At 55.7% G+C, this 16,253-nt stretch overlaps 6 protein-coding genes across 6 annotated transcripts; all 6 read right to left on the minus strand.

Annotated features, from left to right (window-relative positions):
* Positions 1-10: 10 nt before the first annotated feature.
* On the minus strand, positions 11-3,115 carry LSCM1_04894 (uncharacterized protein; the record flags this gene model as incomplete). The annotated part of the gene is made up of 1 exon (XM_067322377.1): positions 11-3,115. One exon carries the CDS (start codon positions 3,113-3,115, stop codon positions 11-13), a length of 3,105 nt encoding a protein of 1,034 aa, XP_067180150.1.
* Positions 3,116-4,253: 1,138 nt separating this feature from the next.
* LSCM1_04895 (uncharacterized protein) lies at positions 4,254-5,198 on the minus strand (the record flags this gene model as incomplete). Its single annotated transcript, XM_067322378.1, has 1 exon — positions 4,254-5,198. The coding sequence occupies one exon, from the start codon at positions 5,196-5,198 to the stop codon at positions 4,254-4,256; it is 945 nt and encodes a 314-aa protein (XP_067180151.1).
* Positions 5,199-5,994: 796 nt separating this feature from the next.
* On the minus strand, positions 5,995-7,512 carry LSCM1_04896 (uncharacterized protein; the record flags this gene model as incomplete). The annotated part of the gene is made up of 1 exon (XM_067322379.1): positions 5,995-7,512. One exon carries the CDS (start codon positions 7,510-7,512, stop codon positions 5,995-5,997), a length of 1,518 nt encoding a protein of 505 aa, XP_067180152.1.
* Positions 7,513-10,382: 2,870 nt separating this feature from the next.
* On the minus strand, positions 10,383-10,928 carry LSCM1_04897 (uncharacterized protein; the record flags this gene model as incomplete). Its single annotated transcript, XM_067322380.1, has 1 exon — positions 10,383-10,928. One exon carries the CDS (start codon positions 10,926-10,928, stop codon positions 10,383-10,385), a length of 546 nt encoding a protein of 181 aa, XP_067180153.1.
* A 617-nt stretch (positions 10,929-11,545) lies between these two features.
* Positions 11,546-12,169, minus strand: LSCM1_04898 (uncharacterized protein; the record flags this gene model as incomplete). The annotated part of the gene is made up of 1 exon (XM_067322381.1): positions 11,546-12,169. One exon carries the CDS (start codon positions 12,167-12,169, stop codon positions 11,546-11,548), a length of 624 nt encoding a protein of 207 aa, XP_067180154.1.
* Positions 12,170-14,171: 2,002 nt separating this feature from the next.
* LSCM1_04899 (uncharacterized protein) lies at positions 14,172-14,984 on the minus strand (the record flags this gene model as incomplete). Its single annotated transcript, XM_067322382.1, has 1 exon — positions 14,172-14,984. One exon carries the CDS (start codon positions 14,982-14,984, stop codon positions 14,172-14,174), a length of 813 nt encoding a protein of 270 aa, XP_067180155.1.
* Between the last annotated feature and the right edge of the window lie 1,269 nt (positions 14,985-16,253).

Consider the following 16,253-nt stretch of genomic DNA (forward strand, 5'->3'; position numbering starts at 1 on the left):
TACGAGAAGCCTAGTCGAGGCCGAGCAGCTCGTCGAGGAAGCTCTCGGTGTTGCGCGCATCCTGGCGGGCACCGCCGCCCTCACTGTCGGTCGCCACAGCTGCCGCAGTGAATGAGACAGAGCTTTCAGCTTTCCCGCCAGTGCCACTGCCGGGCCGCCACTTCTTCCTCTCACACCATAGTGACAGCACGGCTGCCCGATCAGCGGCCGACAAGCCGATGCCCTTTGCCTGGAATGTTCGCGTGACGTGTGAGAACAACTCTGGTAAGTGTGCCGCCGGCACACGCCGTAGAACGGTGTGTACTAGGAGAGGTACATCACAGCTTGCAAGCGCGACACGAAGTGCATCGGCCCAACCGCCCACCCAGCGATCCGATACGATGCTGCGAACAAGGTGACGCCGCCGCTGCCAATCTAGTGGCACTGCTGTGCCAGGGGCCACGGTGGCGTGTGGCACATCCGTCACCGGCGTAGCCGGCGTCGACGAAGGCGTCTCTGCTGCGGCCACGAGCACTGCGGTGGCCACCCTCGCCGCCACGATGGCTGGGGACTGGGATGAGGACGACAAGCTGGAGACCGGAGAGCTTGTCACGGCTGGCGTCTGCAGCATCGCAACGAGCAGCTTGTGTGTCATGCTCTCCGTTGGATCTACAGCGTCGCCTACGCGGCACCGCCACGCGGCCCACAAGTCCAAAACGGCTCTGTTTTGTGATGGGCAGCAGCGCAGGGCATGAGCGACCTGCGACACCATGAAGCCATCGAGGTAGGCGTCTGGGGTATCGTGGAAGCATGCGAGAGCCTCTGCCCAACGTCCAGCCGACGCGAGGAGGAAGAAAATGCGCCCAAGTGCGCGACTCAGCGACAGGAACAGTGGTGCGCGCCCTCGCGAGAGAGGGGTAGTGCATAGCGGTTCATCTGTCTCCTCTGCTGTGAGCGTGGTGCCGGGTAGAGATGAGCACTCCGAATGGAGGTGGTCACACTGTCGAATGAAGTTCCACAAAGTCAGGGCGCCCTGCCAGGATACGCCAGTTGGTCGGGCCGCCTCGCACGCCGCGAGTCCCTCACGAAGTCGATCGAGAAGCCCGAAGCAATCCACCGGCGCTTCAGCGGGGGTGGACAGGCGAAGGCAGGACCGGTTCTTCACCGTTTCACTCGTGACGTTTTGTGTAACTACATCCGAGCTATTCCTGCCCTCTTCACTGGGGAGACCGTCCCGAAGCCCGTCGCCGAAGCAGAGCCGCAACGCTGCGGGCCAGTCGCCTCGCGCCGTGGCGCTTTTGATGCGCCGCCGCAGCACAGGCGAAATTGCGGCTGCGCTGTCCGGCGCCGTTGGTCGGCTCAGGCTGAAGGGCGGCGGCGGCACTGGTGGTGAGCGCAGAGCCGACCGCAGTGCTGCCCAAGTGTCCCCAAGGCCCTCACTCTCCACAAGCCCCGTATGCAACACACGAAAGGCACCCAGCGCTGCTCCATCATCCATTGGCACGGCGGCGCTGCAGTCGCCACGAAGGCGCTGTAGGTTATGCTGTGCATTGCTGAATATCGTTCGCAGGCGAGCGTGGCACTGCTGGTCGACTCGTTCGCCATCATTCCTTCCGAGGTCATCCGTCGTCGAGGGAGTGCGCCAAAGTACGGATTGAACCGCCTCGCCTATCAACGCGCGCACCGGGGTGAACGCCAATGGCGAAGACTCCGCACTTCTCGCCAAACGCGGCGCCGAAGCACTGCCATCGCCGTTGCCGCTGCTTTGCACTCGCTTACCCTCGCACACCGTGGCGAGCTCCTCCTTCAACATGTGGTGCCACTTGCCGCACGTGCCGTGCACGTCTCGCAGTCCCAGCAGCAGCAGTGCCACTGCCTCTGCCATTGAGTCCGTACGCTGTCCCGCTAGTGTCGCAGAACTAGCGAACGCACACCTTTCCAGGTTTTCCACGGCCCCCTCAAGGAAAGAAGCGAGAGTACGGCGATGGGCCCGCGACGGACTCTTGCTCGAGGTGGTGCACTCGCTGCAGCACCAAAGCCATTGGCGCAAAAGATGCTGCCACATGCGTGAAGGTGATGCGGGGTTCCCCTCCTGCGTGTGGCCCGATTCAGCCTCACTAGAGGAAGGTGCAGCGCCGCCTCTCATCATCTCCAGAAAGAGCAGCATATCACGCGCGCGCATCGCATCGCGTTCCACGATGTGGGCGAATAGGGTGAGCGACAGCGCCAACCTCGGTGATGGCTGTGACGAGACCGCCTGCATCGAGCGCCCCCACGCATACCACGCAGCGGTGCCGTAGCCACACCACAGCAACAGCCAAACAGACGCCTCGTGCAGCGATACAAAGATTGGGGGGGCCGTCAAGCACTCGCCAGCACCCGTAGAGGCCATCAGCGCACCGGCTCTGCGGAGACACAAGCCACTTGCTGATGACGCTTGCGCACGTCGGGCGGCGATGGCGTCTTCTTGCTCGTGGCAGCGGAGCACCTCCAGGGCCTCGTGCCACGCCCCAGTGCCAATGAGCTGGCACAGCCGCTCCTGGACAGGAGACATCGCAGAGTGCGTATCACTCGTACCAGTGTGTAGCGACGGTGAGGCACAAGGCGGTGCTGGATGCATGCTAGTGGCATTGCTCGAAACGCACGGAGTACCGGCATCCGATGCGTTCAGTGCCGCAGCAGTCTCGATACTCTCAGTGCTGGGCTCTCCCGGCGTCGCGGAACCGTGACGCCGCCGTCGGTGACTGAAACAGCGCCGCGCTCTCAACGAGCCTGACCTCATGGGCACGGACAGCTGCGGCGTCGCGAGTGCATCTACACAAAGGATACCACTGTGCAAGTTGGTGTGGATTCGGCCCGAGTCGCTGGTACCACCGGTGCCCAAGTTGGCCGCGCGAGGCGGTGGTGACGACGGAGTCAAAACCCGCCGTCTCGCGGTGTGGAGTGCAATGGTCAGGGCACCTTTTCTCTGTGTGTAACTGCGCTGGAGCCCAGCTCCCTCAGAGTCAGAAGCCACCTGACAGCATCGGCGCCATTGCAGTGTGCTGCCAATGCAACGGCGACTAATGCTATGCACATGGCAAAGACGCTCGGGCGCTCCACTAGGGAGCAGGAGCGGCGCAAGTTGACCTCTCATAAAACCCTTCACAAGAGAAAGAGCAAAATGTTCGATGGTGGGCCACAGACCCTCTCAACGAGACGCCACTGGTGTGCCTCGGTGCACCGCAGCCCTCGAGCGATTGCGTGCACGTCTGTGTGAAAGAGGCTAAATCGGAAAGGGTGGAGGCGCCCCCATTGCCACGAGGGCACTTACCTGTGAAGACGCGCCAATGGCAAAGCGCTTCCATAGAGTGAGAAAGGGAAAAGAGAGGGAGGGAGAGGGAGTGTGATTGTGTGTGAGTGCGTGTGTATGTGTGTGTGTGGGGGGGGGGAGGGGGGGAAGGGGAAGTGGTGACAACGCAGAGGGCACGATCCGATGGAGCGCGACACATCGGCATGCTTTGCCTCCCTTTCTCTCTCTCCCTCTCTCGCTCTCTGTACTTGCGTTCACCGTAAACGCGGCGCGCACGAGAGCGCTGTCTGGTGCAAATAGAACGACACGCACAGACACGCACACATATATATATATGCACGCATATACACCGATCACACCCCTAAAGCGAAGAAGTGCAGGCACGTACGGATGGCGTCGTTTCCATCCGGAAGGGAGCGAACGGGAGGGAGGTGACGGGGGAGGGGGAGACACCTTTGCAGCCTCCGAAGAGACGAGGCACGGGCAGTACAGAAACAAAAAGGGAACGGAAATATAATACATGCGTAAAGAAGGGGGAGGGAGACAAGCGGATCCACTCATGCACAAACACGCAGGCAGGCTAACGTATGTGCATACGCAGGGAAGGCGAGGAGCGGAGACGATAGGATGCGTGTGCGGGCTGAAGCGCGGGTTTTGTCGGTGCGAGTCGGCTGTCAAACTCAACGGAAAGAAACATCGAAGATCACCACCACACACACACACAAAAAGATAAAGCAGATACACACACCCTCGCGTGCACGCCCGTCACTTGGGCATTTTCTCCTCCCGAGAGGAGAGGGACATGCGCAGGGGAGAGAGAGGAGGGGGGAGTAATGTACTGTGTCCGATCAGTGCCATTCCAAGTGCCATGCATCGAGTTCAAGGTCGGGCCAACCCCTACGGGCGAAGAGCCCCAGCTTTCCGTGCCGAACGCCCCCTCCTTGCACATTCACTGATTTTGCCCCCCCCCCTCCTCCCTATGTCACATTCGCGACGGCATCGATGACAACGCCGCTTCTGAGCCGATCGTCTGCGTGAGATTTGCCTTGCGGTACGTCTTGAGACTCGGCAAGTTGTTCTCGGTGAGGTCTAACCTGGCCCCCTTACGCGCTTCCGACGTTGCCAAGCCAGTCGACCACGGCGCGAGCACGGGCATGGACCACTTCGTGCGGGTGTGCCACGTACGGAACGGGTGACGGTTGTTTCGAATCGGACCCTTGTCATACGGATCGGGAATCCACTCCACATCGCCGCCGATGTGCAGGTGATCCGGCTTGCCAGCGCGGAAGGGGCCATATGTCTTGCGCAGCTTCTTCTCTGGCTCCCCCTGCGGCATCCACTTGGGGTAGTCGTGCTTCACAGGGCCGGTGCGGAAGTGCCAGATGCGTCCGCGGTTCGGCTTGTCGTTGTACGGGTCAGGAATGTGCTCAGCAGCGCCGCCTAGGTAGTCACAGGGACCGCCAGCCTTCATGGCACCCGTCCGCGGCGACGGCCCCGTGCCATCGCCGTCGCCCTCCGGCATGTGCGGGTACTCAGAGAAGAGGCCACGCTTCAGGGGTTTGCTGCGGGTGAACATGGCCGTATGGCGAGGCACGATATTCGGCTTCGCGGCATGGCCAGGATCAGTGTCCAGCGGCAAGTAGCCCATGCCGCCCATATCTGTCCCCCGACCCAACGCGAAGTCCATGCGGTCGCCGGCGCTGCGGTCATTGACGTGGTGCGGCTCAATGGGCGCCGCGTAGGGTCCACCGCCTGCGTATTCATACTGGAACTGGCCACCGGCGCGGAGGTCGTGAAATGGAGCGCTCTCGCGGGTGATGTGGTCTTCCTCGCAGTCGTAAAGGTGATGCCAGTTCGTCCAATGCCGCCGGTTGTCCCAGTTCTTGGGACGGAGATTGTGAATCGTCTCCAGGCGGCCCTCCGTCATGATGAAGCGCTTTCTACGTGGTAGCGGTAGGTGAAGAGGGACGTGAGAGTGGCGCAGCGACGTTGTAGAAGCTCGGCTGTGTTCCTCAAGTGCGGGGTGTAGGTAGGGGATGGACGAGGTGACGTGTGGAAGATGCCGGCAACACGACCCAAGAGGCGAAGGAGAAGCGCTTCCTGAGGGGGCACGGGCCCTGAAGGAAGCAGTCTGCTCACGTAAAGGCGTTTGTGTCTTCGTGGGCACGTTGGTAGTATTCGTAAAGGGGGCGGCAGCTTAGAAAGAGGCCCACAAGGAGGGAGGACAATTAAGGAGAGGTCTGGAGGGGAAGGGACTGAGCAGAGAAGGTGCGTATGAGAAGACGGAGAGCACGAGCACCGCCACGGCGCCACGACGGGCGGAGAGGGAAATAGCCTTGTGAATCATCGCCGTTGCGGCTCTTCGGCTCCATCCCCGCACGATAGGGCTGCGGGTCATGCGCTCTTCCTGCGCATGCGCTTCCGTGCAGCACAGTTGCGTTTGCTTCCCATTTTTTTCTTGATGCCTCCCGCCTTGGCCATTGCGTTTGCCTGATGGCGAACGGTCCATCGAAAAACCGCACAAACGCGAAAAAAAGGGGAGGGGCACCGGTGGCGTATGGCGAGAGCGGAAACACCCCCCCACCCACCCACACAGAGACATGCGCACAACTAAAGGTGGGCCACAACGCTCCCTCGACCCGGCCTGAGGGGAACGCAGAGGCGCCTCTCTTCCATCCTGCCCAGGCCACCACTGGGTTCTCCGCTTCGCCTCGCATCTGGTATCACCGGAATCCCTTCACCTCTTGGTGGAAGTGCCCCACCATTGGCTGGCCTGCCCCAAGTGATGGGGCTGAGCGAGGGACGCTTGATCCATGTGCGATGCCCCGCATCGCCATCGCATCGGCCGGCGCGGCAAGGGGGGTGTACTCCTTCACTGTTACGCCAAACCTCTTCTCAAACGCGAACTCAGTGAACTGGTAGATGTAGTCCTGAAATACATCTCCGATGACGCCGTCATGTAGACAGAAATACGGCATCTGTGCATCGTGAAGCGGGCGAGAGACGGACACGTACTCCGTTTGCCCACTGATCATCTGCATGCGGCGATAGCGGTCGAGTTCGATGCCGAAGTAGTCGAGCGTCTTCGTCGCCAACCGCGTCGTGTGTCGCTTGACGTCACGGTTCGACCAGTGCACCATGCGCCGCTGATCGAATCTGCCGTAGTACTCGATCGCGTATGCGGTGCCAGAGCCGAAGATGCCCAGCACCTTATCCCCCATCGACGCTAGCTGCGAGTCGCTTGGCGGCTTGCCTGTGTAAAGACTGTTGTGCAGAGACAGCGCAGAACAGAGAGAAGGGAGACACTGGCTAAGAGCACGGTGCACCCAAATCGCTCTCATCTTGGGGAAGACAGTGTTGACAGCGTCGGAGCTGAGGATGGCGAAAGGGCTGTATAGCAGCCACTGCGGGTGTAGCAGCATCTTCTTTGTGCCATACGTTTGCAGCTCCATTACATTGTCGATCGGATCGAACTCTCGTGTGACAGGCTCGGTGAAGTGTCCGCATTTCCGGTACCACTGAAAGAGTTCCATCACGCGACGCACCTCAGTGTACACCGGCAGCTGATCCTCCTCCAGACACTCGAGCAGGTACTCGTCTAGTCCGTGAAGCAGGCCCCATGCGTACGACTGAGGCGTCATGAGGTGCAGGGTAAGGTCGTCGTCGACTTGATCAGCCCGCGGCACCCGAACGCACAGAAAGTCTGGGTGCAGATGAGCAAAGCCGCGGAACTTCTTGTGAAACGCATCGCGGCGCTCGACCTCGAGCAGGAGAGAGGGGGACAGGGTATCGCACTGACGCGGAGTGAGGAAGAGACCGGAGCGGGCCAGTACATGGGCAGCCATGTGACCGTTTGAGCGAGGCAGGCCCATCACTACAATCGGGTTGTCCACTGCCACTTCCTTTGCGATTTCGCCACCATTCAGCCGGTACACCTCCTCAACAGCGAGCCGCTGCGCCAGGGCGTTGGTTAGCCGTGAGCGCAGCAGCTGACTGCCGTGCTTTGTGGTGCTCGTCTTTTTCTGGCACGCGCGACACAGCTTTTTCCACCAGTGCGCGTGTGGCAGGTCCGCCTCAGACGGTACTGCCACATTCGCTGCGGCGCAGGCGTCTGTGAGAACGGCATCTAATTCGAAGCTTTCCGGCGCGGCGCGCGATGTGAATGTGTTGAGGAGGCGAGCCGTCCACGATCCGCCACGCGCGACATCGCGCACACCTGACATAGACTTTAGCCCGAGCATGGTCTCCACGCCTTGGATCTCGGAAAGGGAGGCGAGGCAAGGGAGAGGTATGGCGGTGTGGGAGGGCGTTCGTGCGCATGCGTATTGCTTCAGCCCGCATACCGGCAAGCGTGTCGATCGTGCCACAAGCAGATAACGGCGTAAAAAAGCGGAGGGTGAGAGAGGGGCGGCTCGGCAGCAGCTCCGCACCGTCGCCGCTCTCTTTCGCCGTCGCTGCGGAGAGGCGTCGCAGCAGCAACGTGAATGTGGTCAACACGCAACAAAGTAAACGGAGAGGAAGCGAAAGCAAGCCAACAAAAAAAAAGAGATGGGAGAGGAGGAGAGGGCGAGGTGAATAGTTCATCCCCCCACGAGAGCATCGTGCGCGCAAAGATACCCGCGCGTCCAAGTCCGAGTCTCCGCAGAGGCGACCTCTAGGAAGGAGAAAGGCCAGGTTAATCCACACCTGCTGCACGCACGTGTGTTCCCGCAGAAGCGCCCCGCTCGAAACGCGTGCCCTCGCATTGAAGCTTCCACGTGAGAGAAAGAATGCTGACGACAGAGGGCAGCAGAGAACTGCCGAAGGAGAGAGGAAATCGGAGGTTGTAGATCTTCGCTCTCTCTTCCAGCCCTGTTCCCTACGCCCTTACTTGTGCTTCACGAGTGTTCCATGGCAGCTGCACCCGCGTGAAGGGGCACTATGCACCGCATCCACCGGCGTGCCAAGACGACAGTACATGCACGAGTCACTCGCTTTATCCTTCCCTTGCTCTTTTTGTTCTCTTATTGTCCCTAGTGCTGTTTTTTTCCTGCGTGTGTGTGGGTGGGGGGTGGGCCCAGAGACGACGACGAAACTCTTCAGCCCATCGCACGGTGAACTTGCGTGAAAACGGCTGCAGCGGAGAGGGAGACATCAAAGCGCAGGAAGGATGAGAGGCAAGATGAAAAAGTGAAGATGGGCGTATCGCCTCCTCCCTTCCATTTTTCTTGGTCGCAGGCCTCCACGCGTTTGTGCTCTTCGTGTCTAGATGTCGACCGGCGCAGCTATGGCATCATACCCAGAGGCATACAGAGGGGAGGGGGCTGCATAAGCTTTAATGACAACACGCAGGGTAGTAATGTAAAGAGTGGATAAGTGTGCACAAGACGCAAAGCCCAACGTCAAAGGCGGATGAGCCCCCAGAACAGCACGTCTCGTCTCTCGCGTTACGCACCAACATATCGTACTTCCACAGAGGTAACAAGAAGAAACACGCTGCATTTCGCGCGTGTCCACGCTGCTCTCCCTCCGCCATCCCATGCCGCGCACACACAGAGGCATCCGCAGAATCGGTGTGCGCACACGCATGCACTTCACATGTCTCAAGCACAAACTACCACGAAAAGATCAGAGGGAATGCGTGTGCGCGTTCTCCTCTTTGGTGCTATTCACTCTCTTCTGTTTTGCACCAGAGAGCGTACGGGCCAAACGGGCAGAACACAAAAAGCGAACGAAACGCAGACGTGAGGGAGGAGGCTGAAGCGAAGAAAAATAGGAAAGATGGCATGAAAAGGAAATGAAAACAACGCCGAGGAAGAGAGAGCGAAGCACGAGCACACACACACACAAAGAAATGGAGGGCGATTCATAGAGAACGGGAGGGAAAGGAGGGGAGAGTGAGAGCCGATAGAGAAGAGGGTACGCAGAACTAAACATCTAAACACAACGCACACCCGCGAGAGGCAAGAGAAGAGTGAAGCGAAGAGAAAGCTATATATATATATATATATATATATATATACTTCAAGATCGGAAAGCCAAGGAGCCACACTGATCGGGTCGGCATACGTCTCTGTGACAAATCGATTTGTGCTCATGTTACGCCCGCGCATGGACGAGAGCTCTGCGCCCCCCACCCCTTTGCTTTACTTTTGCTTTCTCTGGTCCTTTTATTTGTACGTGTTGCGCCTCCATCTGTCTACCCCTCTCCTAACCTTCTATAAAGCAGCCGGGCTGAAAAGAACAAGGAGAAAAAAAAAGCAGCAACCGGCATCAAAAAGAGGTCTCAGGTCCGCAGCGGCGGGTAAGTGCTTCTCATTCCGTTTGTTTTTCCCGTCAACCGTTCATCTCAGAGAGTCCCTCTACGTGTGTGAGCGTGTTATCTTTTTGGATTTGAGTGCATGAGTGTTTCAGGGCTACACCCAGCCACAGAAGTGAATCAGGCGGTTTAACACTTAAGGTAGAGGAAAGACAACAAGCACCAAGAGGGAGAAAACTGGTGCACTCTTTTGAGAAGAGGGTGGCCGATACCCATAGCTTTCGATCTGTCATCGCTCAGGGGCGCTTTTTTTTCCACTACACCTGCGCAGGTTTTCTCTCATAGAAACGGCAAGAGCTCCCCTCCCCCCTGTCGTGATGCACGCAAGCTGTTAGCGTATAGTTGTGCTTCCGGGTCACGTATTTGGACAGCACCCTCTTCCGTTTTCTTTTTTCCTGCAAGCGTGTGAACGTGTGTCAGTGGTTGTATTCTTCAGCACCACGAGAACGCGTTCTTCTCTGCGCCAATTTTTCTCCTTTTCTTTCAGATTTATGACTAGTAGAGCCGCACTATGCACAGCTGCATGGACGCCGCTCTTCTGTCGATGCAAAGTCCCTCAAAGTCACACACAGATGGTCGGCAGGGACCTGTTGAAGGAGCGAAGGGTATGGAGGGCAGCAAGAGTAGCAGAAGTCGAGCTCAGCGCGCGGCCCACCACACTGCCTGCGAGTTCTGGAAAGGGAAAAAAAGAAGAAGCGAAAGCATCTGACTCCTTTTCCCCCTTTCGATCGAACCTCCACTGAGCGGATGCGCAGCATGAACGGCTGGCCAGGGGTCTCTCAGCGCCCACCTCCCTATGGTTGATCCACTATACTACTGCGGCGAGAACCGCGCTGATTCGGAGAACGAGGAGACGACAGTTTGCGTGTACTGGCGCTGCAGCGAGAAGAGCGCCGCCAAAGCCATCGCGGAGCCTAGCACAAGCACTAACATTGTCGGGCCACGCGTGTCATCGTAGCGCATTGGCTCACGCATGTAGATTTTGTTGGCGCGATCGCGGAAGATGAGAAGCGAGTACACCATGAACACAATGGAGACCGGGAGCAACACCAAGCCAGCTAGTTCCGCGCCGTTGCTAGTTGAATCACCAAAGTTCAATAGCGTCAGCGACATCAAGCCTACCATAACGGAAATGGATAGCCACTTCAGGAATGTGCGCTCATTCGCGAAGAAGGTCTTTGGGTCGATTTTCTGGGGTACACAAATGCGCTTGTCGTTCACCGAGCCAGTAAGGTTGCGACCGCCCGGGCCCTGCAGGCTCTCATACTTGTCATCCCCCTCGTCTTGACCCTCGGCCCACGGCTTCAGGGAGCCGTTGACGCAACAGAGGTAGGAAAGACTGCGGTTCGCAGCGTCCATGGTGAAGCTGCGCTTCAATTTTTAAAAAAGCTGCAGTTGCCTAAGATATGCTGAAACACAGGTCACCTGTGCGGAAGAAATGACGGAGTAATTGGGTTTATAAGGTAGCTGTGTAAAGTTGCGCCATTGTTAGCAGGCAAGTGGTGGGCGATTGCGTTTGAAAAGGGGGCACCGAAAAGAACGATAAGAGTCATCGAGCAGAGGGAGAAGTGGAGAGGATCGGCTTCTTTGCTGATGAGCTCCTTCTTTTTTTTCTTCAACTACCTACTGGACGACAGAAGGAGAGATGCGGACGCGGTTGCAGCCTTCGCTTGAGTCGAACTTTTATCGTGGCAGCCCAACAGTGCACTGTATGCTATGTGATGCAGTGGTGCCTTGTCCCCTTTTTCGACAGTTTACTTGTGACCGACGTCATACAGAGGCGCATCTGCATACACACATCAGGGGCCCTTCACACCGACACCCATGCAGCGGTTAGGGGAAACAACGTAGATCGACGCCATTTCCTCCACGCAAAGCGGTGTGATCTCCAACAAAGGTGAAGGGAGCCCAACAGGGGCACTTGCCTCCACAGTAACAAGACTGTCACCGTCGTCAAATACGCGTAGAGACAGTAGCTAATCTTGCTTCATTGCAGTAGCGGACGGCTGGCGATCACTGTCTGTGGGCGGAATTAGTACAGATTGCGTCGGGTTATGTGCGGCAAGGTAGTTCGTGGTGAACACACCAGCTGTGATTGCGAGGCGCCACAGCATCGTCCAAGCCAGGTATTTCTGCAATGGCAGTCGCCAAGAGAGAGCATTCTCTATCCCATTCACATAAAGGCTGATAAGATGCAGCAGTAGAACTACGAGCGCGCCTGGAAAAATCAGGGAATACAAAAGGAACGGGACCAGTTTCCTGTCTCCCTGGGTGCCGCAAACCACCGACAGAGGCCACGGCAAAGAGCATAATACAGTAAGCTTCATCGGGGGGCTCTGACCCAAAGCAATAGCACGCGTTACTTGAGTATTGTTGGCAAACGCCATAGTGGCTATGCAGAGTGTGAAAGTAAACACATTTACCCCAAAATACCCGGTAACCAGAACCGCTGGCGCACTACTTCTTTCCACTGTGGTCTTTTCCATGAAGTAATTCGTCGCAAGCATTAACAAAGCTGTCACGCTAAACGGGACAGCGAACGCTGGACGAAAAAGCACCTGTAGAAAAGAATCTGTTTCTGGAAGAAGATGAAACTCCATCGCTCCTCAAAGTTATGCAAAGCTATTGATCAGCATGCGCAATAATAAAGTACACTATCAATGAGCAGCAACGCTTCGGCTCTTGCGACTACGGAAAGCACAGACAACATGAACGGTAGTAGAGCACAGGTATAAAGGTGAAATCATCGTGCTTTTGAAACGACGTGCGTGAAAAGAGGAGAGCAGATACAGAGCAGCAGTTCGTAGAGGAACAAAAGGGACTACGCCAAACCTACGCAGGGAGAGTGCAATACCCGGAAGTCTGTCTGCCTAATTTTTGAGTCAAAACGCTGCGCGAGATGCTCAAGGCCTTTCCAAAGTGCAACTTCAAAGTGTGTTAGCCTCTTCGCTTTTGCACCTATATCAGCCACTTTGAGTTTTTTTGCATGCGATAAAGAACATGCTAAAGGCGGATGAGAACCGCTCTATGGTACACCGCATGTACGTAAGATTTGCAACGGATAAAGTTTATCATTTGGTTAGCTGACTGATCCACGGGGCCTGAGAAAAAAAAAGCGGCGCTCGATCGCAACGAAGCTCAGCGAAATGATCCTCACCCTCTCCGGTGAAGGAACACAAGAGCAGAAAAAATTGCCGCCACAAAGAACAAAGGGGATAGGAGCAGCATAAAAGGGTCTCGTTACAGAGCATATTGCCTTTAAGTTATGAGGGGCAGAGATTCGAGCCTCGCCACATTCCCTCCATCACTCTTCAGGTAGTAACATGAGGAAACGCTGCGCCACAACGATTGTATAAGGTGTTTATGACGATAGTTCTGCACCGTGATTGAACGAGAGAGTATATGTAGTCGAGAGAATCTTTAGCCGTAGAATCAGTGTGGCGTCACATTCTGGGCAGCCTCGGACCCATGCAGAAAATTCGTAATGGCTCAACTTCAGCGCCCCCGTCCTCTCAGAAAAACCTCCATCGCGGAATTCGTTTCGCCATTTCTACGTCCCATATTCTGTGAACAGCTATAGCGGAAGCAGGAGAGCTGCTGGAGCAGTGCGATACGGAAGAGGCAACCACATGAATCTCTTATTCCGACACCGTTCAACACGTCGCCTAGAATACACTAACGGTGTCAGATGAGTTCTTCGTAGCATCCATTCAGAGGTGTCTGCCAGTTTGAAATGCTTGCTCTTCGTCTTTAGATTCTTGTCGCGCGTGTGTGTCACAGATCACCTCAAGTTACCCCAAAAGGGAACCGATACGACTGCTGAGCCACACAAGCTTTGGGATACTGTAGTGGAGTTCCACCTACTAAAGACTACTCTCTCTAGCATTCTGCCGTTTTGAGCTAGTAAAAAAAAATTCGGCTCGATGATTACGCTTGCAGCAAATTCTCTCCCAATGAGAGAATCCATGTCAAACATGACTTTGCCATCTTCAGGTACACTGTGATTCAGGATACTATGTCATCAAAGCTCCAAAGCAGTACGTCCTGCCACACTTGGAGCAAACTCTGTGCCACGTTTTTTCCATTCTTCTGGGAGAAGACTGTATGCGTTCTAGATGGCAGCAATAAGCTGCGGTACACAGGCGACCACTCGTACCAATCATTAAGTCTGCTAAAATTTTGTCAGCGCTGCTACAGCAAAGAGACAAAGTGTCCAAGACACGACACATGCCCGATGTATATAATGGTACTGATCCCGTTTGAGGCGAGCAGTATAGAGAAAGACACGGTAGATCGCTTTTCCGACACCATCAGGTAGAAGTAATGAGTAGAGAGGAGTCGCGTTTAAGAATCTGAGGATGAAGCGTCTCTTTTCCCTTTAGGGAATGAGCGCCGAAAAGCGATATTATTGGGCACGTACGACGTCGTCATCCAAGAATCAAACAAAGCGAAAGCGCAAATAGTAGCCGTATCTGTGGGACGAATTTTTTCTTTGGAAGAGCTACTTTGGTTTTGTTTTGGGCATCAAGAGCCGGACACCATTAAGTCCCCTGCGCAACATTAGAGAATCTGGAGTCGTCCGTAGTTTTCTTTCACTGTGTCTCAGAAAACCGTTTCGATTGCTGCTTTTGTGAAGCACCGAGTGTCTGCAGCATTCCGTGAGGCGTCGCCTAGAAAAGAAGTTGCTGCTGCCCCATACAAGAGAGCCACCTGTGCTCTTCTGCAGTACCAACCGAAATTGAAGGTCGAATGATCAGCATACGGACCGGATGAAAGTGAAATACCTTTCAAAAAGTTATTCAAAAAAGCTGACGTCTGTGATACACCGTTGCTACCTGCGTCTCCATGCGGGATGCAAGACGCCATCGCCTTCGATTGAAGAATTCGACGTGCAGGTTCAAGCAGCTCTCCAAGTGTGACAATGCGCTCCATGTAGTAAACAGTAGTGTCGACAAACTCTGCTAGGTTAATCGCTGTGTACGGTAGATTAGAAGGAAGGTATTCGAGAGCTACAGCGCTTGGCCAGTGTGCCGCTAAGGGTGCCAGCAGCTCGAACTTTGACAATATGGCTTTCTCAGCGACATTCTTCTCCGTGGGAAGTAGAAGCTGGTTATGAACAAAAGCATTGACGTTAGCGTCGATGCTTCTGATGATGGCGTCCTTGCTAAAGGCAGCCTCCAACTCCCGGTGCACATGCAAGTTCGCAGACCTCGCAATGTGCTCGACGAGGGCTATCGGAAAGCCTCTGCCAAAAATGCGAGACAGCGTTCGGTCGCTGATGTCTTCCACTTCGATGGATTTGAGAGATGCAGCTAGGGTAGCATTCGTGAAACCAGTTGTGCGGGCATGCTTTGTCGCTTCAGACAAGATCTTCAGGCGAAGCTGACTATGTGCAGGACTAAGAGCTGCGTACATCGGATTTTAGCAGCGATGCCATGCAACCTTGGCGAACAAACAAAAAAGGCAGGATGAGCAAGATGTTCAGTTGAGAAGGAGAAGGTGTAGATGTGCCCTCAGCAAAAGTGCGAATCGTTCAGGAAATAGTTGCGCCATGGTTGCGTATATGACAAAAGTTCTGTGGCCCTCTCAGGTGGTCTACGCACTCAGCGGTGCCAGCAGACGCGCTAGAGGGCTGAGGGCAGCACGCATTTAGAATGGCCTGCTCCCAGAAGTAAAGGTCATGTGCAAAACCATTGCTTCTGCAATCTTTGGCTTTCTGCCGTGACGAAGACATGTAGCGCTTCTTGCCTTCATTCTTCCAGCTAAACTTGACTAGAGCTCGCCTTAAATACAATCGAAATATGGAAACTTTTTGCTTCAATGCGCACATCGTTGCGGTGCGATACAGGCCAAGCACCAGACCACTTTCAGTCGGCCAAAAGACTCGCGACCTGGTGCGAAGCAGGTCGCGAACCCGCCGCAAAGCAATGCCAACAATTCGTCCTCTCAGCACGGCCCCTGCCCCAAGCCTTGCCTAGACTTCGCCTTACATTTGCTTCCTATATGTCCGTCACCGCATGTTGAAGCAATCTCTGATGACTCAGCCTGCCTGGAGTTAATCCGAAGCCGTGTGAGAGGCGGTTTAGGCGCGTGGACGCTGCCCGTCAAAGAGATGTCGCAGGCGTCCTCGCAGTGGTTTCCCATATGGAACAACGCCATCCAGACCTTTGCCGCCGCCACCAGAGCCATGGGATCGCTCTGTGGTCTCTCTTGAGGTGGACCCTGTCATCGCGACAGTCGAGCAAGCATTGGCGGGAGAAGAGGGCTGCTTCGCTTTCCCATCCTGGCAGGGTCTTCTGCTCCTAATTCACTGCGCCGTGGCATTCCATTACCGCGAAAAAGTATGAGAGGGGAGCAATGAGAGGGAAACGGTCGTCGAACTTTCTTCAACGGAGAGCAGTGGTGATAATTGCAGGCATGTGCGTGTATTTTTACTTATTTGGGGGGGGGGGCGATTTTCGATCAATGGCCGTTTTTTCTGTGGGATGCGAGCTTCCGCAGCCCCCATCGTAGATTAGGATGTAGGCAGGAAAAATGCATGAGATAATGAGAGAGTGGAAAAAGTGAACATAAGGGGGGGCTTCTCGAGTTCAGAAGATGGAGGCCTTACGACGAAAAGGACTACGCAAAGCAGTTATGCGTGGGCAAGAAAAGTGGGGTAAGCTTTACCTGTGCACTCTGCGT

This window comes from Leishmania martiniquensis, chromosome 14 (assembly GCF_017916325.1).
Source record: "Leishmania martiniquensis isolate LSCM1 chromosome 14, whole genome shotgun sequence".
NCBI classification, from domain to species: domain Eukaryota; phylum Euglenozoa; class Kinetoplastea; order Trypanosomatida; family Trypanosomatidae; genus Leishmania; species Leishmania martiniquensis.